Here is a 19,262-nt window from a genome sequence, read left to right as displayed (position 1 = left end):
TCTCATTCTCAACTCTCCTGGGACACAAAAGTTAAGGCTGTTAACTTCCTCATTCTGACCCACTGCATCAAGATCTGAAAGTGGATCCTGGCCTGAGTCAATTCATCAGCAATCATCATTCTGAGGTGTTGCACCAGCACAAATTGCAACACAGCATCCTGCTCTTTTCACGTTTGCCATAATAAACAATAATGCCTCCCAGAATCAGCTATCCCAGGTAAAAAGGGCATTTTAAACCAGTTTCAGCAATGTTTGCTGAGACATCCTGCTGTAGTGGGAAGGAAGTAAATATAATTCTGCATGCAGTTTTGGAAAGAACCTGTGTGGACTTGTATCTGGAAATATTTGTGGCTAAATCTGTGATACAAGCCAGAGAAGATGTCAGAGAAGACAGGCTACGTCTGTTTGTAAGACTCTAGCTAGGTCTACGTACCCCAATCTGAATTTGTCAGTGCAGACTAACAACAGATCATAAAAATCTTAAAAATGACACAGAAAGTAGTAAAAGATGAGGGAAAACTTCATCCAGTTAGGCCTTTGAGGGAAAGTTTGTGATAGCACCTTGTGAACAACAGAGGAGATAAAATTATTCTGTACGCTCCATGCATGTACTGCCTATAGAGGTACAAACAAATCAACTGGGTCAACCTAAGCAGATGAAACCTCAGAACAAACAGCAATAAACCTTTTTATTCCTCACTGATTCCATAAAAAAACTCATGGAAGATGAATGTGGGATGCAAGATTCAAAGTTAAAAATGAATGATGATTAATATAGTTTTATGGGTCCTTGGCAGACAAATTCGGGTAGTGTTTGAGAAAGCAACAAGAAAAGTAACTATCTTGTCATAACATCCTCAGGCTTTGGAAAGAACCTGGCCTGCTTCCACACGACAGACTAATTGAAAATGTAATACTACTCAAATGCAGCCCACATTAAGCAGATTAAAACCACATTAACTGAAAGAGTTCAAAAATAAATTTTAAATGGCTGCACATATCATTGGGATCTCTCTAGAGAGAAGGAACACCTATTCTAGGAAGACATCTCTAGAAAGAACCCACAAGAACCTCTTAAACTGGTGCTATTTCACATCTCCATCAAGGTCAGAGATCCAGAGAGCAGGCTGGCAAAGCTGAAGTATGTCAGTTATGAAAGTTCCCTGCTCAGGCTTTGCTGCCAACATTGCACATGACCACCTGTAGTGTCTGAATGACCTAACATCTGTTTGCAGCTGGTGTGACTGGGTGCACACTTTGGCACATCTGTGGCATGTGGCTTGGGCTTTGCCTCATTCCCTCCCACACAAAGGCAGTGATAAGTGACAATCACCATCCCTAAACCCCTGTGTCAGGGTAAGAACCAACACTTCTAGATGATACAAAATACGTAGCAGTAAGCAACATTAACTAAAGAAGTACCTCTTACAGGACAATTCAACCCTCCTGATGGAATAGTATTTTGGTAACTTCATTCAGTATGTCCTGGATTTTTGCAGAACCATAGAAAATGTGGGGTGATAGGGACCTTTAAAGGTCATAATGTAAAGGTTCTTGAAAGAAAAATGTTGAAGAAAGAATGTAAGGAAAAAAACAATGACTCTTAGAGGACCCTGAGTTAATGTAACCCATTAACATCAGCTTTCAGCTTAATTCTGCAGTCCAAAGATGGCCAAATCCTTGGATGATTAAGCCAAAGCTTACTAAACATATCGTGAGATGGGCATCACATCTACACTGGTGAGATCATTTCTGAAAGCCTGTTTAATATGTGTGGCCATGCTGACAGAATGATGTTGAGAAAAAAATGAGATGAGGGCTATAAAAATAAATATAGGGCTGGAAAACATGCCTTGTGGTGAATGGCTAAAGAGACCCTTTCTGGATTGCATACTGAAAAGGCTAAGAGATTACTTGTTCTGGTGTCTGAGACTACATGAGGAAGAGACTGCTGATAACAAATAGCTCGTTATGTGAGAAGACAAAGGCATAAAAAGAGCTTGTAGATGGAAACTGAAACGAGACAGGCTTAGATTAAGTGACGACAACTGAACCACAAGAGTAAAAAATGACTGGAACAACTTACTGAGCAACATACTGAATTCTCTGTCACTTCAGGGTGTGAGGAGATGCTGCACTGAAAATGTACAAATAATCCAAGTTTAGATGCACAAAGGTAAACTCTCCTTGTTCCTCAGCTCCATCAGTGATAGGTACTACACCTGGCATATAAATAAGTCTCCTGTCCAGACAAAAGCACAAAATGGTTAGAAAGGGATTCAAAGAGCTCTTGCTTTCTCATAGTGATTGGAAAGCTGGAGTCACAGCATTTTGGATAAGCAGATTGGAGCACATAAGTTTCTCCAAAGGGTTTTTTTAAAAAAACAAACAAAAAAATCCCAACACAAAACCCAACTCTTTCCTCCTCTCTTTAAAATCTGTAGGTAGTTTTATTTGCATTTTTCATTTATATATGTAAGCTGGTTCCTAGAAAGTGAATCAGTATGAAAACTTACCCACTTCCATGCATAAGTTTGGACTTTTGCAGAGCTTCATTACAAACAGCCAAAGGGAAAGAGAAAGATTTCCGAATCACAAAACTCTGTTTTGACTTGCTCTGTTTTCCTCTGATCGAGCCAACTGCCACCATTTTCTTGTCCCTTTAGATCCACTACAGTCTCTCCAGCAACCCATCTTAGATGGAGGGCTGTTCACTTTCCCTCAAGCCCCATTTCTCAGTTTTACAGCATACCAGAATGTTGGCTGAAGGGCCTGTATTATGCATAAACTATGAACTGCTCAGAAAATCCCAGCAGACTTAGTGCTATTAAACTCATCTATATTGCATTAAGTTATTAGCTACTCTATTCTAGCTTGAGATTAGGACAGTGGAGTATCTCCTTGCAATCAGCACTTTGCAAGGAAAAATCCCTATTCAGTGCAAATGCCACTGTCATACTTTGTTCTCTTGACCTCAATCACAGCCACTGTTGGGAAACTCTGTTAGTTTTGACACTCCAAACAACTCCTCCTCTGAAATGCTTGTCAGTTTGGGCCCAGTTGTAGCATATTTGCATGAGATTTGCAGCACTCATTTCATCACCTGTGAGAGCAGGTCACAACAGTTCATGAACCTGAGTTTTCCTTCCACCACTTTCTAATCTGGACCACCTGTAAAACTTGAGATCTGTCTCAATCCCAAATTGCCATTGTGGTCTAGCAGTAGGTTTAGGGTTCAGAGAACCATGAATGCTACAGCTGCAGGGATACTGGGACTGGAAAAGGCATACCAAGTAGAGCACAACACTGCACCAACATTGATCTCTCCATATCTTTCTTAATCTGGGCCACCCATGGTACTGGGGACCTCTGTCCAAAGCTGCAATTAGTGGTAGGGTTCAGAGAAGAAAAATGCTTACAGATCCAAGAATACAGGGGCTGGAAAGCCTGCATTTCCAGGAATAAAAAAAATCCCTAGTCACAAGTGCTGTTCCCCAGGGCTCATTGTTGAGGACAGCTCTGTTTAATCTTTATCAATGATCTGGACAAGGGGACCAGGGGCATCGTCAGTCAGGCTGCAGACACACCAGTTTGGGCTGGAGTATCAATCTGCTGGAGCACAGGAAAGCCCTGCAGAAGGATCTGGACAGGCTGGATTGATGGGCTGAGACCAGCTGTAGCAGAGCCAACAACGTGAAGTTCTGGTTCCTGCCCTTGGTCACAACAACCCCAGGCAGCACTGCAGGCTGGGGCAGAGGGGCTGGAAAGCTGCCCAGCAGAAAAGGACCTGGGAGTGCTGGTTTACAGCAGCTGAACATGAGCCAGTGTCTGCCCAGGGGGCCGAGGAGGCCGATGGCATCCTGGCCTGGATCAGCAATTGTGTGGCCAGCAGGACCAGGGATTGTCCCCCTGTACTCGGCACTGGTGAGGCCACCACACCTTGAATCCAATGCTCAACTCTGGGCTTCTCAATTCAAGAAGGACATTGAGGTGCTGGAGAGTGTCCAGAGAAGGGCAATGGAGCTGGGGAAGGGTCCAGGACACTAGTCCTACAAGGAGTGACTGAGGGAGCTGGGGTTGTCCAATCTGGAGAAAAGAAGGCTCAGGGGAGATCTTATTAGCTACAATTATCTGAAAGGAGGCGGTGGCTTCTCCAGGCATGTAGTGATAGGACAAGATGAAACAGCCTCAAGTTGTGTCTGGGTTTGGGTTGAATATCAGGAAAAATTTCTTCACCTGAAGGGTAGTCAAGATTGGAACAGGCTACCCAAAGAAGTGATGGAGTCACCATCCATGAAAGTGTTCCAAAAATGAGTGGATGGGGCACTTTGTGATGTGGTTTAGTGGCCATGGTGGTATTAGGCCAGAGGTGATCTTGAAGGTCTTTTCAAATCTTATGATTCTAAATGAAAAGTTTCAGAAGTCAGCTTCCTCCCAGTCAACAGCAACAAAAATTTCCATGGTTTCCTGTGACCACGTGTGACCCTAGGAAACAAGGACTCCAAAATTAAACATAATGCAACAGCTAGACATGCAAATAGGAAATTTAGGCATGTCTGTCAATTCCTGGGACCGATGATGTATTTGCAGACCCAAAACTGGGATCAGGAAAGAAAACCAACATTTTTTACCTCAAGTAATGGAGGCCAATTATATTTGAATCAGAAGCAACCACTGAGATAAGGAAGGAGTGTGTGCACACTTGTGCTTATTTGTGTTTGCAATGGAGACGCAAAGAGGAATAGTAATCAGGAACTATATGAAGTGAAAGAGGGTGAAAGGGGTCCATGTTGTAAATATGATTTCTCTTGACTGAGGAAACACTATTTCCTGGCTTCAAAGAAAAAACTTGGTCAGAAACTGGCCCAAGTGGAAAAGCCCAGAACTAGTCACTGAGCAGCTCTACTGAAAGCTCCAAAAAGTTCCTAGGACCTTGCTAAAAATGGAGCCCTCCACCACCCTGCCATGTGTCCCAGCAAAGAATTGGAAACAGAGAGACTCACTGGGATGTAGAGAAGCATGAGCACCTCTGAAATTTAATTCTCATTTAAACAGTTTCCCTATAGGGGTGAATGTAATTAGTGTTGTTCCAGAGCTCGGGGTCAGGATGGTCACAGCTAATTGGAAAAACATCCAGGATGCTCAGTTTTCTACTGGGCCTTCTGTTCATATCAGGAATGTCTCAGGGGTTTCCCTGCATAAGTCCCCTCCTAAGAAGTGGCACCACTATTCTGTGCATTGCTTCCATGTGCCTGCCACAATCCTCCAGTCCTCCTACATTACTGCTAATCTAATACTAATTCAACCACTAAATTGTTCCTACCTCAATCCACAAGTTTTACCTTTTCTTTTTTGGATCTTCCTCCCATCCATAACAGATTCCACACAAACTCAGATACCAGTGCTATTTATCGCCCTTAGCAGAGAACATCCCATAATCCCACATTCCAGGATCCACGATGCTTTCTCTGCCTTGGCCAAGTTTCCATGTCTCTTGCACCTGTACTGGTGCTGCACAGGCCCAAAGAGAAAGCAACAGCTGCAGTGTCAGACTCACTGTCTCTGACCTATTGACTGGAGATAAGCACATGGCAAAAGTACTCACAGTGTATGTTACATCCCTGTGCAAACAGAAGCAGAGCCAGGACAACCTCTCCCTCCAGCTAGGCTGTCTTGGTGCAATCCGGGTATCACCAGCTGTATTGCACTTTGGAAAACTTTGATACAGGTGGTTTTACCCATGGTCTAAGCCTAGACAGCAACAGGACTCAAAAACAAAGCAGTTTCCTCAGAATGGCAAGATGGGAAGCACTGGGAAAGTGTCTGACAATCCTTTGGCAGCAGAATGCTCCTGTGACTCGGAGACAAGCACATGTGTGGGTGAGACCCAAACATGCACAGCCTTGCAGGATGCTCAGTACAAAGCATTTGAAAGGATTCTGGAGTTGTTTCTTATCCCAGCAAGTTGATATATACCTATGTCCTACAGGGAAAATAGCTGCCATGGCAGGAAAACTTTAGAAGGAATGTCTGCATTAGAACAGTATGAGATTTGGTGTTCAGCTCTGAAAGGGCCACAGGCGAGTAAATATTTGCAGAGATGACCAAGATTGTCTGCCATCCACTGTGTCTATACAGCTCTTGTCTCTCCCTTCCTGACAAAACTGTACAGCTTGAATGTGTCTCTCTCAATAAAATTAAGTTGCCCTTTCTGCAGAGTCTGGCCAAAAAACAGGATAATGGCAGATTATGCAACATGTATTTGTTTCTCCCAACAACATCAGAAAAATGGATTAACTGATTTAAACCAGTTCTCTTCTGAACAAACAAATTTATCACTCTAGGCAAGGAGCTCTCACACAAGCTTTTACTGCAACCACAGAGGTGCTGAGAAATGAGCAATGAGCTGCACATAAGCTGAATGGCAGCGCAGGTGGGCTGCAATCTCACATAGCAGACCCAGGTTCCAGCTTTAAGGAGGGCTCCCACATCCCTGACGCACATATCAGGGGATTTTCCTCTCTTCTTTCACGGTCCTTTACCCAGGGCACAGTGAGGAGGCCTCACTGTATTTTGCATCTGATGTGTGGTGCCACAAACTGGACATGCCAGCTTTGCAAAATCTGTTCCCTGGCCTCTGAAATCCTCCTGCCATCTGGGCCTTTTGCTTTATGTCTCAAGTCTCTTGTATCTCCTGGCCACCACAGCGTGCAGACATGCTCTGTCAGACCAATTTCAATCAAAGAGGTAAATCAGAAAAGCTCTCAGGGCACAAGGGAGACTTGCCATGAAATCTGAGTGGGTAGCAGCACATGGGAACCTTCCCCACAAGGCAGCAAGCAGAGAAGAGACCCACAGCTCTGCAGGGTAAGACCCAAAAGTTAAACACTGAGGACAAAAATTCGAACCAGCCAAAATTCATACAACTGCTTTACCCTGTGAAATACCAGTTTGGTTATTTTTTTTAAGCTCCATATAATAAATGGTACAAAAAACACCCCAGCACTGGGAGTCCTGGGGCTTTGCTGTACGAACATAAAGGTGTTCCAAAGAAGAAAGCTTTAGTTAAGCATCCTTAGCCTGCCGGACTATCTGCCCCTTAATGCCCTTAATGCCATGAGGCTGGCAGGAGGGTAGGGCCAACGAGTCCTACACAGTAAGTTTTGGTACAAGCCCATGTGAGGACCCAGTCCTAAACTGATGTAAGCACTGTCACAGACTCCACGGGTCAGGCCCCAGGACAGTAGATGGTAATTGTCATGACAAATCCGGGCCCAGCTGTTAGTCTCTGTGGTTGTTACTTTGCTCTGAGCTGTGGCCATTTGGGTTTACAGCCATGACAGAGTAAAACTTCAGCCTGTCCCAAGACTGACAACTCTAATTAGCTGTTAACAGCCCGGGCATCAGGAAGCAGAGTGAGCAATCCTAATGCTCTATCACCCAGGACAGGGCTGTGTGCACCAACATGAGCTCCAAGGAGCTTAATCCCAAACATGATACTGCAAGAAAAAAGTGTGTTGTCAATCAGGAATGAAATCCTCTGCTCTTAACAGAGGGGAGTAGAGGGTTGCTGAGTATTAAGAGAAATGCAGAAATTACATGTATACTTTCAGCTCAGACACACAAACCTCTCTATCCGGGGTAAATAATAAATAAACTTATTTGGGGATAAGCAGAGAGAATTTCCATCAAAGTGAAACCTAACTGCCAGGTCAGGCTTTGTTCAGACTGGTGGTTCAATACCATGCCCATGGCTATGAAATAATTCATGGCTATGAATTATTTTATTCTTTTTACCAGTTAAAGTCTCTAAGTTTGCAAACACTGAACTTGCAGAAGGTTCAGTTTTCTTTTGACTTTGAATACAGACACATTTGCCTCAGAAACATCAGTTCATTCTTAAGCCTCTGATGGTGTAAAATGAACCAGAACACACCAGAGTTCTAGCTGGCAGGAGAGCCCGAGGTTTCCCTCTCTTGGCAGCAACACATGTACCATGGAGAACAGCAATACTGAAATGTGAATGAAAGAGCAGGAAAGCTCCAGACACTACAAGAGCAGAAAAACCACCTTATGCCCCCAAGTCAGCTGCTGAGCTGTGCTCCTCAGCTTGGAGGAGGGTATCAGGATGGATTTCACCAATGAAAATAATAAAGAAAAAACAAAACAGTCACAATAAATAAATACAGTCAGAAATTAAACCAACCAGGTCTAAAATTCTTAGCAGATGGCTCCACAGTGCAGTTCACATGGCCAAGCAAGACAGATAAGCCAGCTCAGCCACAGACAGAGGGGTCAGCTCTGGCCCCTGACAGTCTCATTTCTCAGACTCCCTTCATAGCAGGGAGAGCTGCAGGGAGCTCTTAGGAGCCAAAAACTCCGTCTTAACACTCTGCAAAAACATCTCCATGCCCAAAACATGTCTCAAGAGCACTTTTAAGAAAGCAGTTAATATCCAAGCTTATATTTCAGGAGGGGGCAGGGCACCAGCAAGAAGCACTGACATTGAGCTATGGCTCCAACAGTTGATCGAAACAGTTTAATGCATTTCCATTTCCAGTTGCATGGATCCAGCGATGTTTCTTACTTATTTACAGTATCACCCCCTCCCCTGCTCCCCGCTCTTGTGTTTGCCACATAGATAACAGGGGAAATTGATGCTGACTATCGCCTGCCTGATGTACAGCACTGCCAATGGGTTCAGCAGGATTTTAAAGAGGAATGAGTCAACAGTGTGTGACCAGGAATAACATTTGCTTGTGTGTGAGCTTGAATAGGAAAACATATCTGTGCCCACCTGAACATTAGTTAAAGTGACAATGGCAACAGATGCCCCAGCAGGACGTGTTCTGGCAGTCTTCCAGGCCAGGGCAGAGCCAGACCTGCTAGTCACCAGCCCCAAAGCAATGCCTGTCTCTAGGACTATAAATGGCTCCTGAAGTTATGGTAACCATCCCTCCAAAGGGAGTGCCAGTCTGCTTTCCTGATTACACCTAACATTCACTATGCTTTGAAGATAAACACAATAACCCACCTGCTGCCTAATGTGGCGGAACTTTATCTAAGGACAGTAAGTGTAATCCTTTGGAAATCAATCACAGATGGTTGTGGGCTATTTAGATCCAGAAGAGGTAAAATTCACAGCCCATGTTATTGCAGAGAAGGAGATACTCAGGTGAATTCCTTTTCTAATCTCTCTTCTTGCAAAGATCTCACCTGCTGCATGATCCCAACATGGGAAACAGGACCAACTTTCAGATTTGACTATCAAAAACAAAGTCAGCCCAATATAACTATCCCCCTTTCCTTCTACTCTTCTTTCATTGGCACTCAGAGACACCAAAACCTCTGCCAAAGACAAAAACATCCACAGCAAAAATCTGCTTATCCCATCTTCAGAACTTGGTGAAATAAATAACAACTCAACAGAAGACACAGGTGCTCTTCCACCAGGCGTTGATGGTTATCCAAAGAGGAAGAGGCCATTCAGATGATCAAGTGTAGGCCTGAGACAGCAAGTAGTGAGTGCTGTGAAGGAGGATAAACCCACCTGCGGGAAAATATGGGAGTAAATGTATTGTGGATCTGGTGGGATGAGGAGTGCAGGGTTGAGCTGGACTTGGACAGAGCTGTGCAGTAGTTTATGAGATGTTGTTCAGGACCAGCAAAGCATTAGAGCTGACATAATATTATTTGAGCAGAAAATATACTAAGAGTGCAATTTTCAGCATACTGTTTTATGAGGCTCTAGCAGAGTAAATGTCATATTCACCATGGTAAGACAGTCATCTCTAGCAACAGCCAGAGTTTAGAGTCACTATTCACCTTTATATTTCCTGGAAATACTGTTTTGACCCAGTCTTTTAGGTTACATGGCTAATACACATCTTTAAATTTGTTGTTACATACTTGCTAAATTAGTATCTAAGTAGCATCCTTTTCACCAATCCACACATGCATGCTTTCTTTCCTCTTCTCAACATACCAGCTCAAATGACAGTATTGTGTTCCAAAACCGAGACTGCTGCACATTCTCAAGCCCAATGTCTGTTTCATAGCCTTAGACTAGTTCCCCTACACAGAGTGGCCCTGCCCTGATTTTAACACACCTCTGCACAGGATTCATTTTTCTGCTGGGATATTCTCAAGTAACTGGTCCTGAAAAAAACCCAAAACCTTAATAACAGCATCAGTGATAGCATTGATATTATTAATAGCACTCTGCAACTCCATTAATATTTTTATTTCAAGACTTCAAAGTGCTATGTTTATTATGCTCCACAAATCTTTGATGAGATGGGTCGGTTTTATTCCTGTTTTGAAGATACAGGAAAAAATGATGAGACATTGCCAATCCAACTGTAGATTCCCAGGAGTTCTGACAAGTTCAGTCTCTCGCTCTAACCATTATACAACATTTCTTCATCTTAAGCACAAAGATATAAGGCTGCACAGGCTTTCATAAACTTATTAATCTTCCAAAGCCCTATACTACAGACCAAGAAGTCCAGGGAAAGATCATCCATCCTGTCAGAGAGCTGATGATAGACAATTTCAGCTCATAAGCTGAAAGAAAAGCAATTTCTTCTGCTTTCTAGATACAAAAAGAAAAGCAACTTTTTCTGCTTTCTAAATACAAAAAAAAAGCCCTAAAAAGTCCAAACACCCTTTTTTGACAGCTGACTTTTCTTTTTGTCTTCTTATTCTCTTTCCATTATTGCAGTCCAGTTGGAAAAGCCTATTTCTGGACTAACAATACAGCACTATATGCACGAGGATGAAGGGAGAAAACCAAGGGAAAAAGGAAACACAGAAACAGGTTCTGACATCTAATCAGATCTGCTGTATTGATTTTGCAACTTTAGCTTTGGAGCAAATCAGAGAAACAGCCACATTACCATCCAGAAAGTGCTGCTCCCTGGAGCGAGGCGGCTCCGGAGGAGCTCCGCAGCTCCCACAAACAGGCGGCCGGGATGCGCACACACGCGCGGCCCCCGGGATGCGCGCCCCTCCCGAGCGGCGCTCCGGCGGGATGCGCGGGATGCGCCGCGTGAGAGAAGCGCTCATCACGGAGGCTGCGGGAGCCACACGATCCCCATTTCCAGCAAGATGAGAATTCCAGAGCAAACCAGCGAACTAATGAGCTGCCCACGCTGGAAAGCTGTGTTTCAATTAACCACAGCAGCCCCTGCTCGCACCCACATCCTTCCAGCAGCATGAGCAGGGAGGAGAGGGATAAACAGCGACTGTTGTTTCTGGGTCTATTTTCTGCATGAAGGGAAAAGGAGGAGGCTGTTAATGGGACGAGGGCAATTCCTGCCCTACTTTCTTGGTTTGCTGTTTCTTTTTCGTATTTATGGAAGGAGCAATTGGTGGCACTGAAACTAAAACTGCCTGCTGAGGTACAGAACAGGCTGTGCCACCATAAAGTCCTTCCATGTTTTCCAGGGAGGAGGAGACATCTCAGGTGTATAAACACTCAGTATGCACCCAGCTTCCACGAAGGGTACAGAGAACTGATTGACAAGGTAAGGGGGCTCTTTGGGTGGGCTGGCATGTGGACTATGTGGCCATTACTTGGGCAAAATCACAATATAGAATTGCTTGGCCATGGAAGAGCTATAGCAAGAGCATGTTCAGCTACTCTTTACACAGAAGTTCATCACATCTTTGCTTTCTTGAGGGTCACGTCATAATCTCTGCCTCAGACAACTTCTGGCTTGCAGCTACCATCTTTCCTGTGTGGGCAATCATGTCTTTTCCCGTCAGCCCAAGATTCAGGTCTGTGATCCCCCTCCAGACCACCCAGCAAGACTGAATTCATCCTAGGCTCAGCACTGCTGCTCCCTCTGCAGGGACAGTGAGGGTCAAGCGAGGTCCACACAGCTTTCAAACAGCAACACCAAACCAGGGACACCAGCAGTTCTGATGGGACTTTGTTCCCAAGGGAAGTTTTGTTTTATCTCTCATCGTCTCTTGATGAGTTAAGTAACCAAGAGTTACCTTCCCTGCCATGTCCCTCCAAGTTCCATATGACTGAAGCAGGCTGCCTTCCTGAACAGCTCAAACCAAGACACACATTTTACCCTGCTTAAGGGAAGCTTTTCCACACATACTTACCTGCCTAGAAATCTTCACACATTTCCCTATCTCATCCTGTAATCTAAGCCCACCACGCTCTTGAATAGACAGATAATTTTAAAAGGGGCTCTTCAAATACTCAAAGTGCCTTCAGGATTTCACACGTCTACTATTGCTATGCTCCCAGCAGCTCACATCTGTGAGCAGTTTGTCTGGTTGGTTTCAGCCAGGTCTCACTTCTCTTATTCCTAGGGAGTGAGCCTGGGAGAAGCGTGGCAGCCTGTCTAATGAGTGCTGCTGTGCTGTGTCTGGAGGCTCGTCAGTCACAGCCCACAGGCAGCATGCCCAGGTGTAAATGAACCTGTTCCCTGCCCGCCCCACACCTGTCAGACGCGCGCCGCTCAGAGTACTCTGCCAGTGTTCAACAATCGCACCGCACTAATGGGACGAGCTCTGCAGGGAGAGCCAAGGCATTTTGTCAGGCTGCCTTCCCCCAGCCTGATTTGAAATCCTGTAAGAGACAGAGCACAGACTGCTGCATGTCAAAACACACCTCAACACCTGTGGGAGCTGAGCAGGCACTCACTTCTCTGGGGGGAGAAACCACTGCAGGGAAAGGATGGAGATCCCACCCTTTATGTTCACCTCTGTTTACAGATACTGCCTTCAAGTGGGGCTGGGAGAGCCACCCAGAGCTGAAATCACCCTGCACACCTACTAAGAATCAGTTTCCTGTTACTCACAGCCTGGTTGAAATGCATGAAAACCATCTGGGAGTATACATTCCCTGTTAGGTCTACCTGTCACTGCTTTTCAGGCAAAGTGATTCAGGCATATCCAGGGGTAACTAAGTTGAAGAAAGCATGGTGTGGAAATGGTCTAAATATTAATTTTCTCCCTTTTTGACTTTACAAAGTTACTAACATATCCTGAGGGTATTTTACACACATGTAATGCACATAAACACACCTGGTAAAGCTCCATTTATCCCCTGACACGGAAATTGAAACCACTGTACACAAATACACACAACACCTCTCCCTTCCACTTGGAACATGCTTGCCATATGGTACCCTGCCCTTAGCCTTGTGTAGCCTGACCAATTAAATACAAACTGTTCAAAGGTCCCCAGACAAAAGACGTATCTGCTCAGCCCAGTAAGAAAGGTCAACCCTGCCTAGCCCCCAGGCTTTTGTGTACGCAGGCATTCAGGCAGGCACTCCAGCGCTGCATGGTTGTACTCACACTGCACATTGAGCTGCACCAGGGCTTCCCGGGGTCTGATGTTAAATCCATTGTACCTGGCTGTCTGACACTTATAGGTCCCGCTCATTTCTCGGCTCACACTCTCCAGGTGCAGCTTCCCATCGTAAGTCTCCATTGTCATTGTCCCTGAAGGCATGGGGGTTTCCTTATCTACCCGGGACCAGATGATGGGTGGCTTCGGCTTTCCTCGAACCTCGCACTGCAGCTCGGCCCTGGAGCCTTCCCGCACAGTGATGGAGGACTGGCCCTTAGGGACACTGATTGTTGGTGGCACTAAAAGAGAGAGACAAGAAGGGAATAATTTTACATTGGGTTGTCAGCAAGTAAGGAATATTCTTCAGATGCTTCTTGTTGAGTCACACCAAGAGCCTTGAACTCCAAAGGTTTCCACTTGACACACTGCAACACCTCTACAAACACACTGTCCATGCAAGTTATCTTACAGGGTCTGGAGCTTCAGGGTACCAAGGAGGATTCCAGCCTTTCCAACAGTGTGTCCCAATATCAATGGTAAAGAGACAGCTGTATTGGGGCAGGCTCCAAGCTCCCATTCCTGTTTGCAAAATGCTATCCAGCAGCAGGGATAGCATCAAGGAACACAAAGGCAAAAAGCCTCTTTGATCCACTTCTCAATTTCTGGTCAGTGAATATCTCAAGTGGAACTGCAATCTTATGGCCAAAAATAGAAATCGTATCTGCTGAGGTATCTAGACCCCTTATTCAGGTCAGACCAAAACTAAGACTTGAAGGGTAAGTTCTTGTAGATCCCATCTCCAGCCTTCTCAGAGGTTCAAGATCCCTATTTGTTCCTAAACCACAGCAAGGAGTCAGCTCTGTTAAGTGTCTTTCCTTATTTTACTTTTACTGCATATTTTATTTTATTATCTATTTTTCTTTTATTGGTGAATGCACTGGGAATTTGTCATACCAATAAGCCTCTGGCTCATCTGAGTGAGAGATGGGTCCCAGCAACAACCACTCCTGGCATCCCTTCAAGGCTGGGAAGAGCTCACACAGCAGAACCGTTGCTGAGCTGAGGACAGAGTTGAATGCATAGTAACACTCAAAGAAATATCCAGCTATCAACTGAAAACCAAAACTTTGCTGATAAACAAAGCTTAAAAGAAATCCAGTGAATACAGGGTACAGAGATGTCAGTGGGAAGAGGTTTGCTGTTCATATCCCCAATTCCACCAAGAGCCCAGAAAGGGGATTTTTGTGCTAAACCACACTAATATTGACAATTTATTTGTGCTAGACTTTAGAGTCAACAGTTCAGCTGAGGCAAATATGGTCATAATCTTTTCTGAAAGCTCCCTTTTCAGCTCTTCCTGCTGACAGTGGCAACACTTGGATTGACACTTCCATAACTGCAAGGGCCATGTACTTCGTTTCCATTTAAATCAAAATATAGAACTACAGAAGCTGTAACAAGCTGCTCTGACCAACATTAGCTCAATTCAGCTCCAGCAAAGGAGAGTGTGCTATGGTAATTGTACATGTTACAGCCTGCAGCTCTTTATGAACAAATTTAGGATGGATCCAGCCTAATCTCCCTCTGCAGTGACCTCCCTATGCAACAGGGAGGCCACATTTTCAATTTGCAGGTCTCCTGTGGGCTGGGGAATCTCATCATACCCTGTCCTGCACAGTGTGAAAGGACAGCAGCACTTTCAGTGCTGACGCTGCCAGCAGCCGCTCACCTGGCGAGCAGCAATTTTCTCCACAGGTAAAGTTGTAAATTGCATTTGAAAATGGTTTTTTTTTTTTTTTTTAATTAAAACTATCTCCTTGGAGTTGCTTGGTGGAGGCAGCCACTTTGATGAGCTCAGGCTTTGCTCAGTGGGGAAACATGGAACCACTGCTGCTGTCCTCTTGGTCTGATCCTGTGGTCTGGGGGAAAACCTGATGTTTTATATGGGAATCACATGATGGAGGTGGCTCGTTGCTGATTGTGGGGATGCTGCATGTTGGACAGCCTTGGCTGCTGCATGGAGGGCTGCTCCAGCAGGGATGGCTGCTTTCATTCCCTGGGACACAAAGCAGTCCTGCTAGCCAAGGCTGCCTAAAATAGGCTTCAAAATGCCCCAGGCTGCCCTCCTCCCTTCCTCATTGGCAGCAACCACACAAGCACATGGGACTCACTCTCCTCCAGATAGGCACAGGGCAACCTGTCACCACAGACACCTCCTTTCAGGCAGAAACTGGCTGGTGCTTGGACCAACACCTGCACTGACAGACACTGCCAAGCCTCTTGGTGGAATCATCCAGGGTCTCCTAGCTCTTCACAGCCTCCTACCTTTGCAGTCTTAAACACAACTGCACTCTGCCATCTAGTGATCTTGGGCAATAAGAATTGTTCCAGGTGGTATCAGCCACACAAGTTTGGGAGAGCCAATTTTGCACCAGGATCGGAGAGTTCCCTCAATTTTGTTCCCTGTTGGTATAACAGGGTTGGTGTCAGCTGGCATGGAGAGGTCCTGCCTTCCATGGCTGTCCACAGAAAGGAAGGACCATTCTTCACTGTTTAGTGGATCCATGGCACAGTCAGGGCTCAGCCTCCAGGCTGCCAACAAGAACTGGATACAATCCTATTGGGAGCAGTATCTCTAATTTCTAACGGGAAACAAGGGCTTCCCAAAGCATCAACAGTAGCTGCAGCACTTTTTTCTGAGGAGCTGAAGTGAGCAGCATCCAGAATCAATAGTGAGATCAGCCTGGCCTGTGGATGCTGCACAACCAGGGACTGAGAAGTACCATTCTGTGAAGGTGCAGGTCAAAATCTGTGCGCAGCTGACTCCCCTGAGGAGTCTTCCATCAGATTACTAATGCAGCGCTTCTTTGTGCTGTGTCCTCATGGTCCTGGAAAGGCAGCACAATGGCATGGATGCAATGGAAAGCACAGATAAACTCACCCCTTCCCCAGAAACAGAAAGACAGCCCTGAGACTCTATATTTTAGTCCCCAAAGTGACTGACACTGACATATTTGTCCTGTCCTCACTGAGCTATGGCGTGAAGTTCTGACCCTGATTTTATGGGGGAGGTATTTATAACACTGGCACTCCTACAGAGAGTGCTCAAGACAGGCTGCATTTGCATTCCAGCAAGTATTAAAAGTCTTCATGGAATTTCTATCCTGGACACAATGCCAAAGAAAGGAAAGAGTAGCTTTCTTTCTCTCTTACTCTCTTCTAAGTAAAGGCACACTTGAAATTTGCTGGAATGCTACCACTTTTTCCTTCCTTCCTTCCTTCACAGTGTGGAATTTGTTTGAACTGTAAAGCTGTCTCTGTAGCTTTGACTGGAGTGCGCTTCGGACTTTTCATAGGGAGAAAATACAAAGGAAGATCTGCTTGGTACATAATAGATCTGACAGAGAAGTTGTAACAATTACCCATCTCCAATCCGAGCCAAGTGCTTGCCTGAGGATGTAAGACCTTTCTCCACTAGCATTCAAGACATGTATGTGAGGTTCTTCAAAAAAGCCAGAGGCACGGGGCTGTGGGGCAGCCAGTGATGCCAAACACTTCTTTGGGGTCTCCACCTGCCAAAGAGGCTCACCTGTCTCTGAGGAGATGTTCACCTCCACACTGAGGTCAGGAATGGGTGCTCCCTGGAAGGTAGCCACGCACAGGTAGGTGCCATAGTCACTGAATCTTAGGTCAATAATCTCCAAGCTGCAGGTCACAGGGGGGAGCTCGGGGTCATTGCGGGTGATGAGCAACCGGTCCGAGAACCTGGCTGGTTTTCCGTTCTTGTACCACGAATAGACAACCTTCTCCTGGGGGACAGCATCCACATGGCATGAGAGCTTCAAGTCCTGGCCTAACTGGATGGTCTCACTCTCTTTGATCACATCAGGAGTGATTTGGAATGTGGCATTCTTCATGGCTAAGATGAACAGAAGTGAAAACTGGTTAGGGATATCAAAGTATCTTGCAAGGGAAAGGAAAACGGTCCTTTGTTCCTCAAGAAGGCACCATTTCCATGCAAAATCTGCCCAAACACCTCTCACATTATATTCCCACAAAACGTCCCAAGTGCCTCACATCTGGCAGTCTGGGATCATCAAATTCAGGATAATGCTACAGCCCAGGATGAAGCTGCAAGCAGTGCTTGCACAGCTGTTGGTCTGGGAGCAGAGAAACTTGCACAGGCACTTCTCCAGAATATTAATTACTACTAAATATCACATTCGCCCTCAGCAGTACAAGAACAGCCAGGAGGAATGCAATTCCCCTGCTCCCTGAAAACACATGCTCAGAGAAAAACAGCAACTTACACCGCACCAGCAGGTTCACAATCTTCTTTGCCGGGTTCCCCACATTGTTGATGGCCGTGCAGTTGTAGTAGCCTGAGTCTTCCACACGGATCCTCCAGATGGTGAGGTTGCCTCCTTGCACAAGGCTATTGGGAGGCATTGGGCCAGGAGAGTGGGACCAAACCACTTCTGGCTGTGGGTCACCGCCCGTCAGAGAGCACTGCATAGTGATGTTGTCACCAGGGTTGACCACCAGAGTCTCATTGACAGACAGCTTCAGAGCAGGTGGGGCTGGAAAAGCACAAAGAGGGACACTTCAGAGCTTGAGAAGGACCCACCCACTTGCCTGTGCATAGCTTCATACTTTTTATGATTTGCTCTTGCTGATGGCTGGTTTGAGCAGGGACAGCTGGAAAGGCCTATGAATTGATTACAAATATGAGGTGTTTGTGCATCTAAAGCATGATCATTACCATGCCTTCAAGTGAGAACACTCCACTCTTTTATGGTTGCAAACAGAGCAGGTAGCACCTCACTCTGGCCCAGAAAACACTCTACCAGTGGTGCTTAGGCCTAGGGCACAAAGCAGATATGACATTTTATCAGTGCTCAGTGCAGGTTCTGTATGGCTTAGGAATGCCATAGGTCAGAAGAAAAGCCCGAGAAACCCACTTTGCCTATACAGGGGCGGCAATCAGGCAACATTTGGCAGTGACAAACCCAAGGCCTGAAGTTTCTTGACTCCTGATGCAAAGAACTGCAGCCAGCCATAAGGGCAACGGAAGCCTTTGTAGCCTTGATGGAAAGGTGACGGAGAAAGCTTGAACACAACCACTGTTTGTGCTCAGGGACAGCTGGCATTAAACCACTCCTCTCGTTCAGAGTTTCCATCCCAAGAAGCAAGCTTTAGGGAAGGCGTATCATTAAAAAAAGCTATCCTCAGCTATGCCATGATACGCCTCTCTATCTCTCACACCCAACCAGACATCTTTGAGAGGCAAAGGCTTTGCCAGACAGATTGTCCTTGAAGCTTGGGGACTAATATGGAGGACCAGGACTGGTCTGAACCTTAACAGACCATTAACAGCAGCTCTGAATATGTTCCTAATCTCCTTCACCTCCTCAGGTGTCAAACATGCCTTTCTGTACACAGCAAAGGGCTATCACAATCACAGCAATTCTCCTTCACATTCAGTTGAGCTGAAACTGATTCAAAGTGTCTAGACAACCTCTCATTTTAATGTCTGGTACCTGTTTTTTGGTTTTATTTTATTTCTGCATCCTTCTCACTACAGCCCCTTCCAGAAACTGATCCAAAATCCTTCCTTTTGTATTCTCCATTTCATGAAAAGTCTTTCAAAGCCTCTATGAGCACTATCACTGGCTCCATCCAGAGAGAGCTGAGAAAGTAGCAGTCCCCAGCAAAAACGCAGGGAGTATGTTTTTAAGTAACAGCCATAATAATGCAAAATAAGACATTGTTCCATATTCATGAAGCCTGATTTAACAGCATCATTATTTCTGCCTCTTCTCTCCCTGGACCCTGTGTTAATGAGCTGTGCTGGATTTGTGTTGGGTCTCTGAATTACAGCCCATTCAAACAAGGCAAGGAGGACTCTTCTCTCCTCAGCACCAGTGCCATAATTTAATAG

The 19,262-nt window shown here is 45.4% G+C and overlaps 1 protein-coding gene across 2 annotated transcripts in view; it reads right to left on the bottom strand.

The window, feature by feature from the left end:
- The window catches only part of MDGA1 (MAM domain containing glycosylphosphatidylinositol anchor 1), a 137,436-nt gene that overhangs the window by 57,670 nt on the left and 60,504 nt on the right, over positions 1 to 19,262 (bottom strand). For both annotated transcript variants that reach the window (XM_033053755.2, XM_033053756.1), the window contains 3 exons: positions 17,632 to 17,901; positions 16,911 to 17,240; positions 13,327 to 13,620 (listed from right to left, as the gene is read on the bottom strand). In XM_033053755.2, the coding sequence (XP_032909646.1) occupies positions 13,327 to 13,620; positions 16,911 to 17,240; positions 17,632 to 17,901 (894 nt within the window). The remainder of the gene's footprint in view (positions 1 to 13,326; positions 13,621 to 16,910; positions 17,241 to 17,631; positions 17,902 to 19,262) is intronic.

The sequence above is a fragment of the Catharus ustulatus genome, chromosome 3 (genome assembly GCF_009819885.2).
Source record: "Catharus ustulatus isolate bCatUst1 chromosome 3, bCatUst1.pri.v2, whole genome shotgun sequence".
Classification (NCBI taxonomy): domain Eukaryota; kingdom Metazoa; phylum Chordata; class Aves; order Passeriformes; family Turdidae; genus Catharus; species Catharus ustulatus.
The sequence above is the reverse complement of the archived record's forward strand: the minus strand, read 5'-3'. Positions and strand labels throughout refer to the sequence as shown.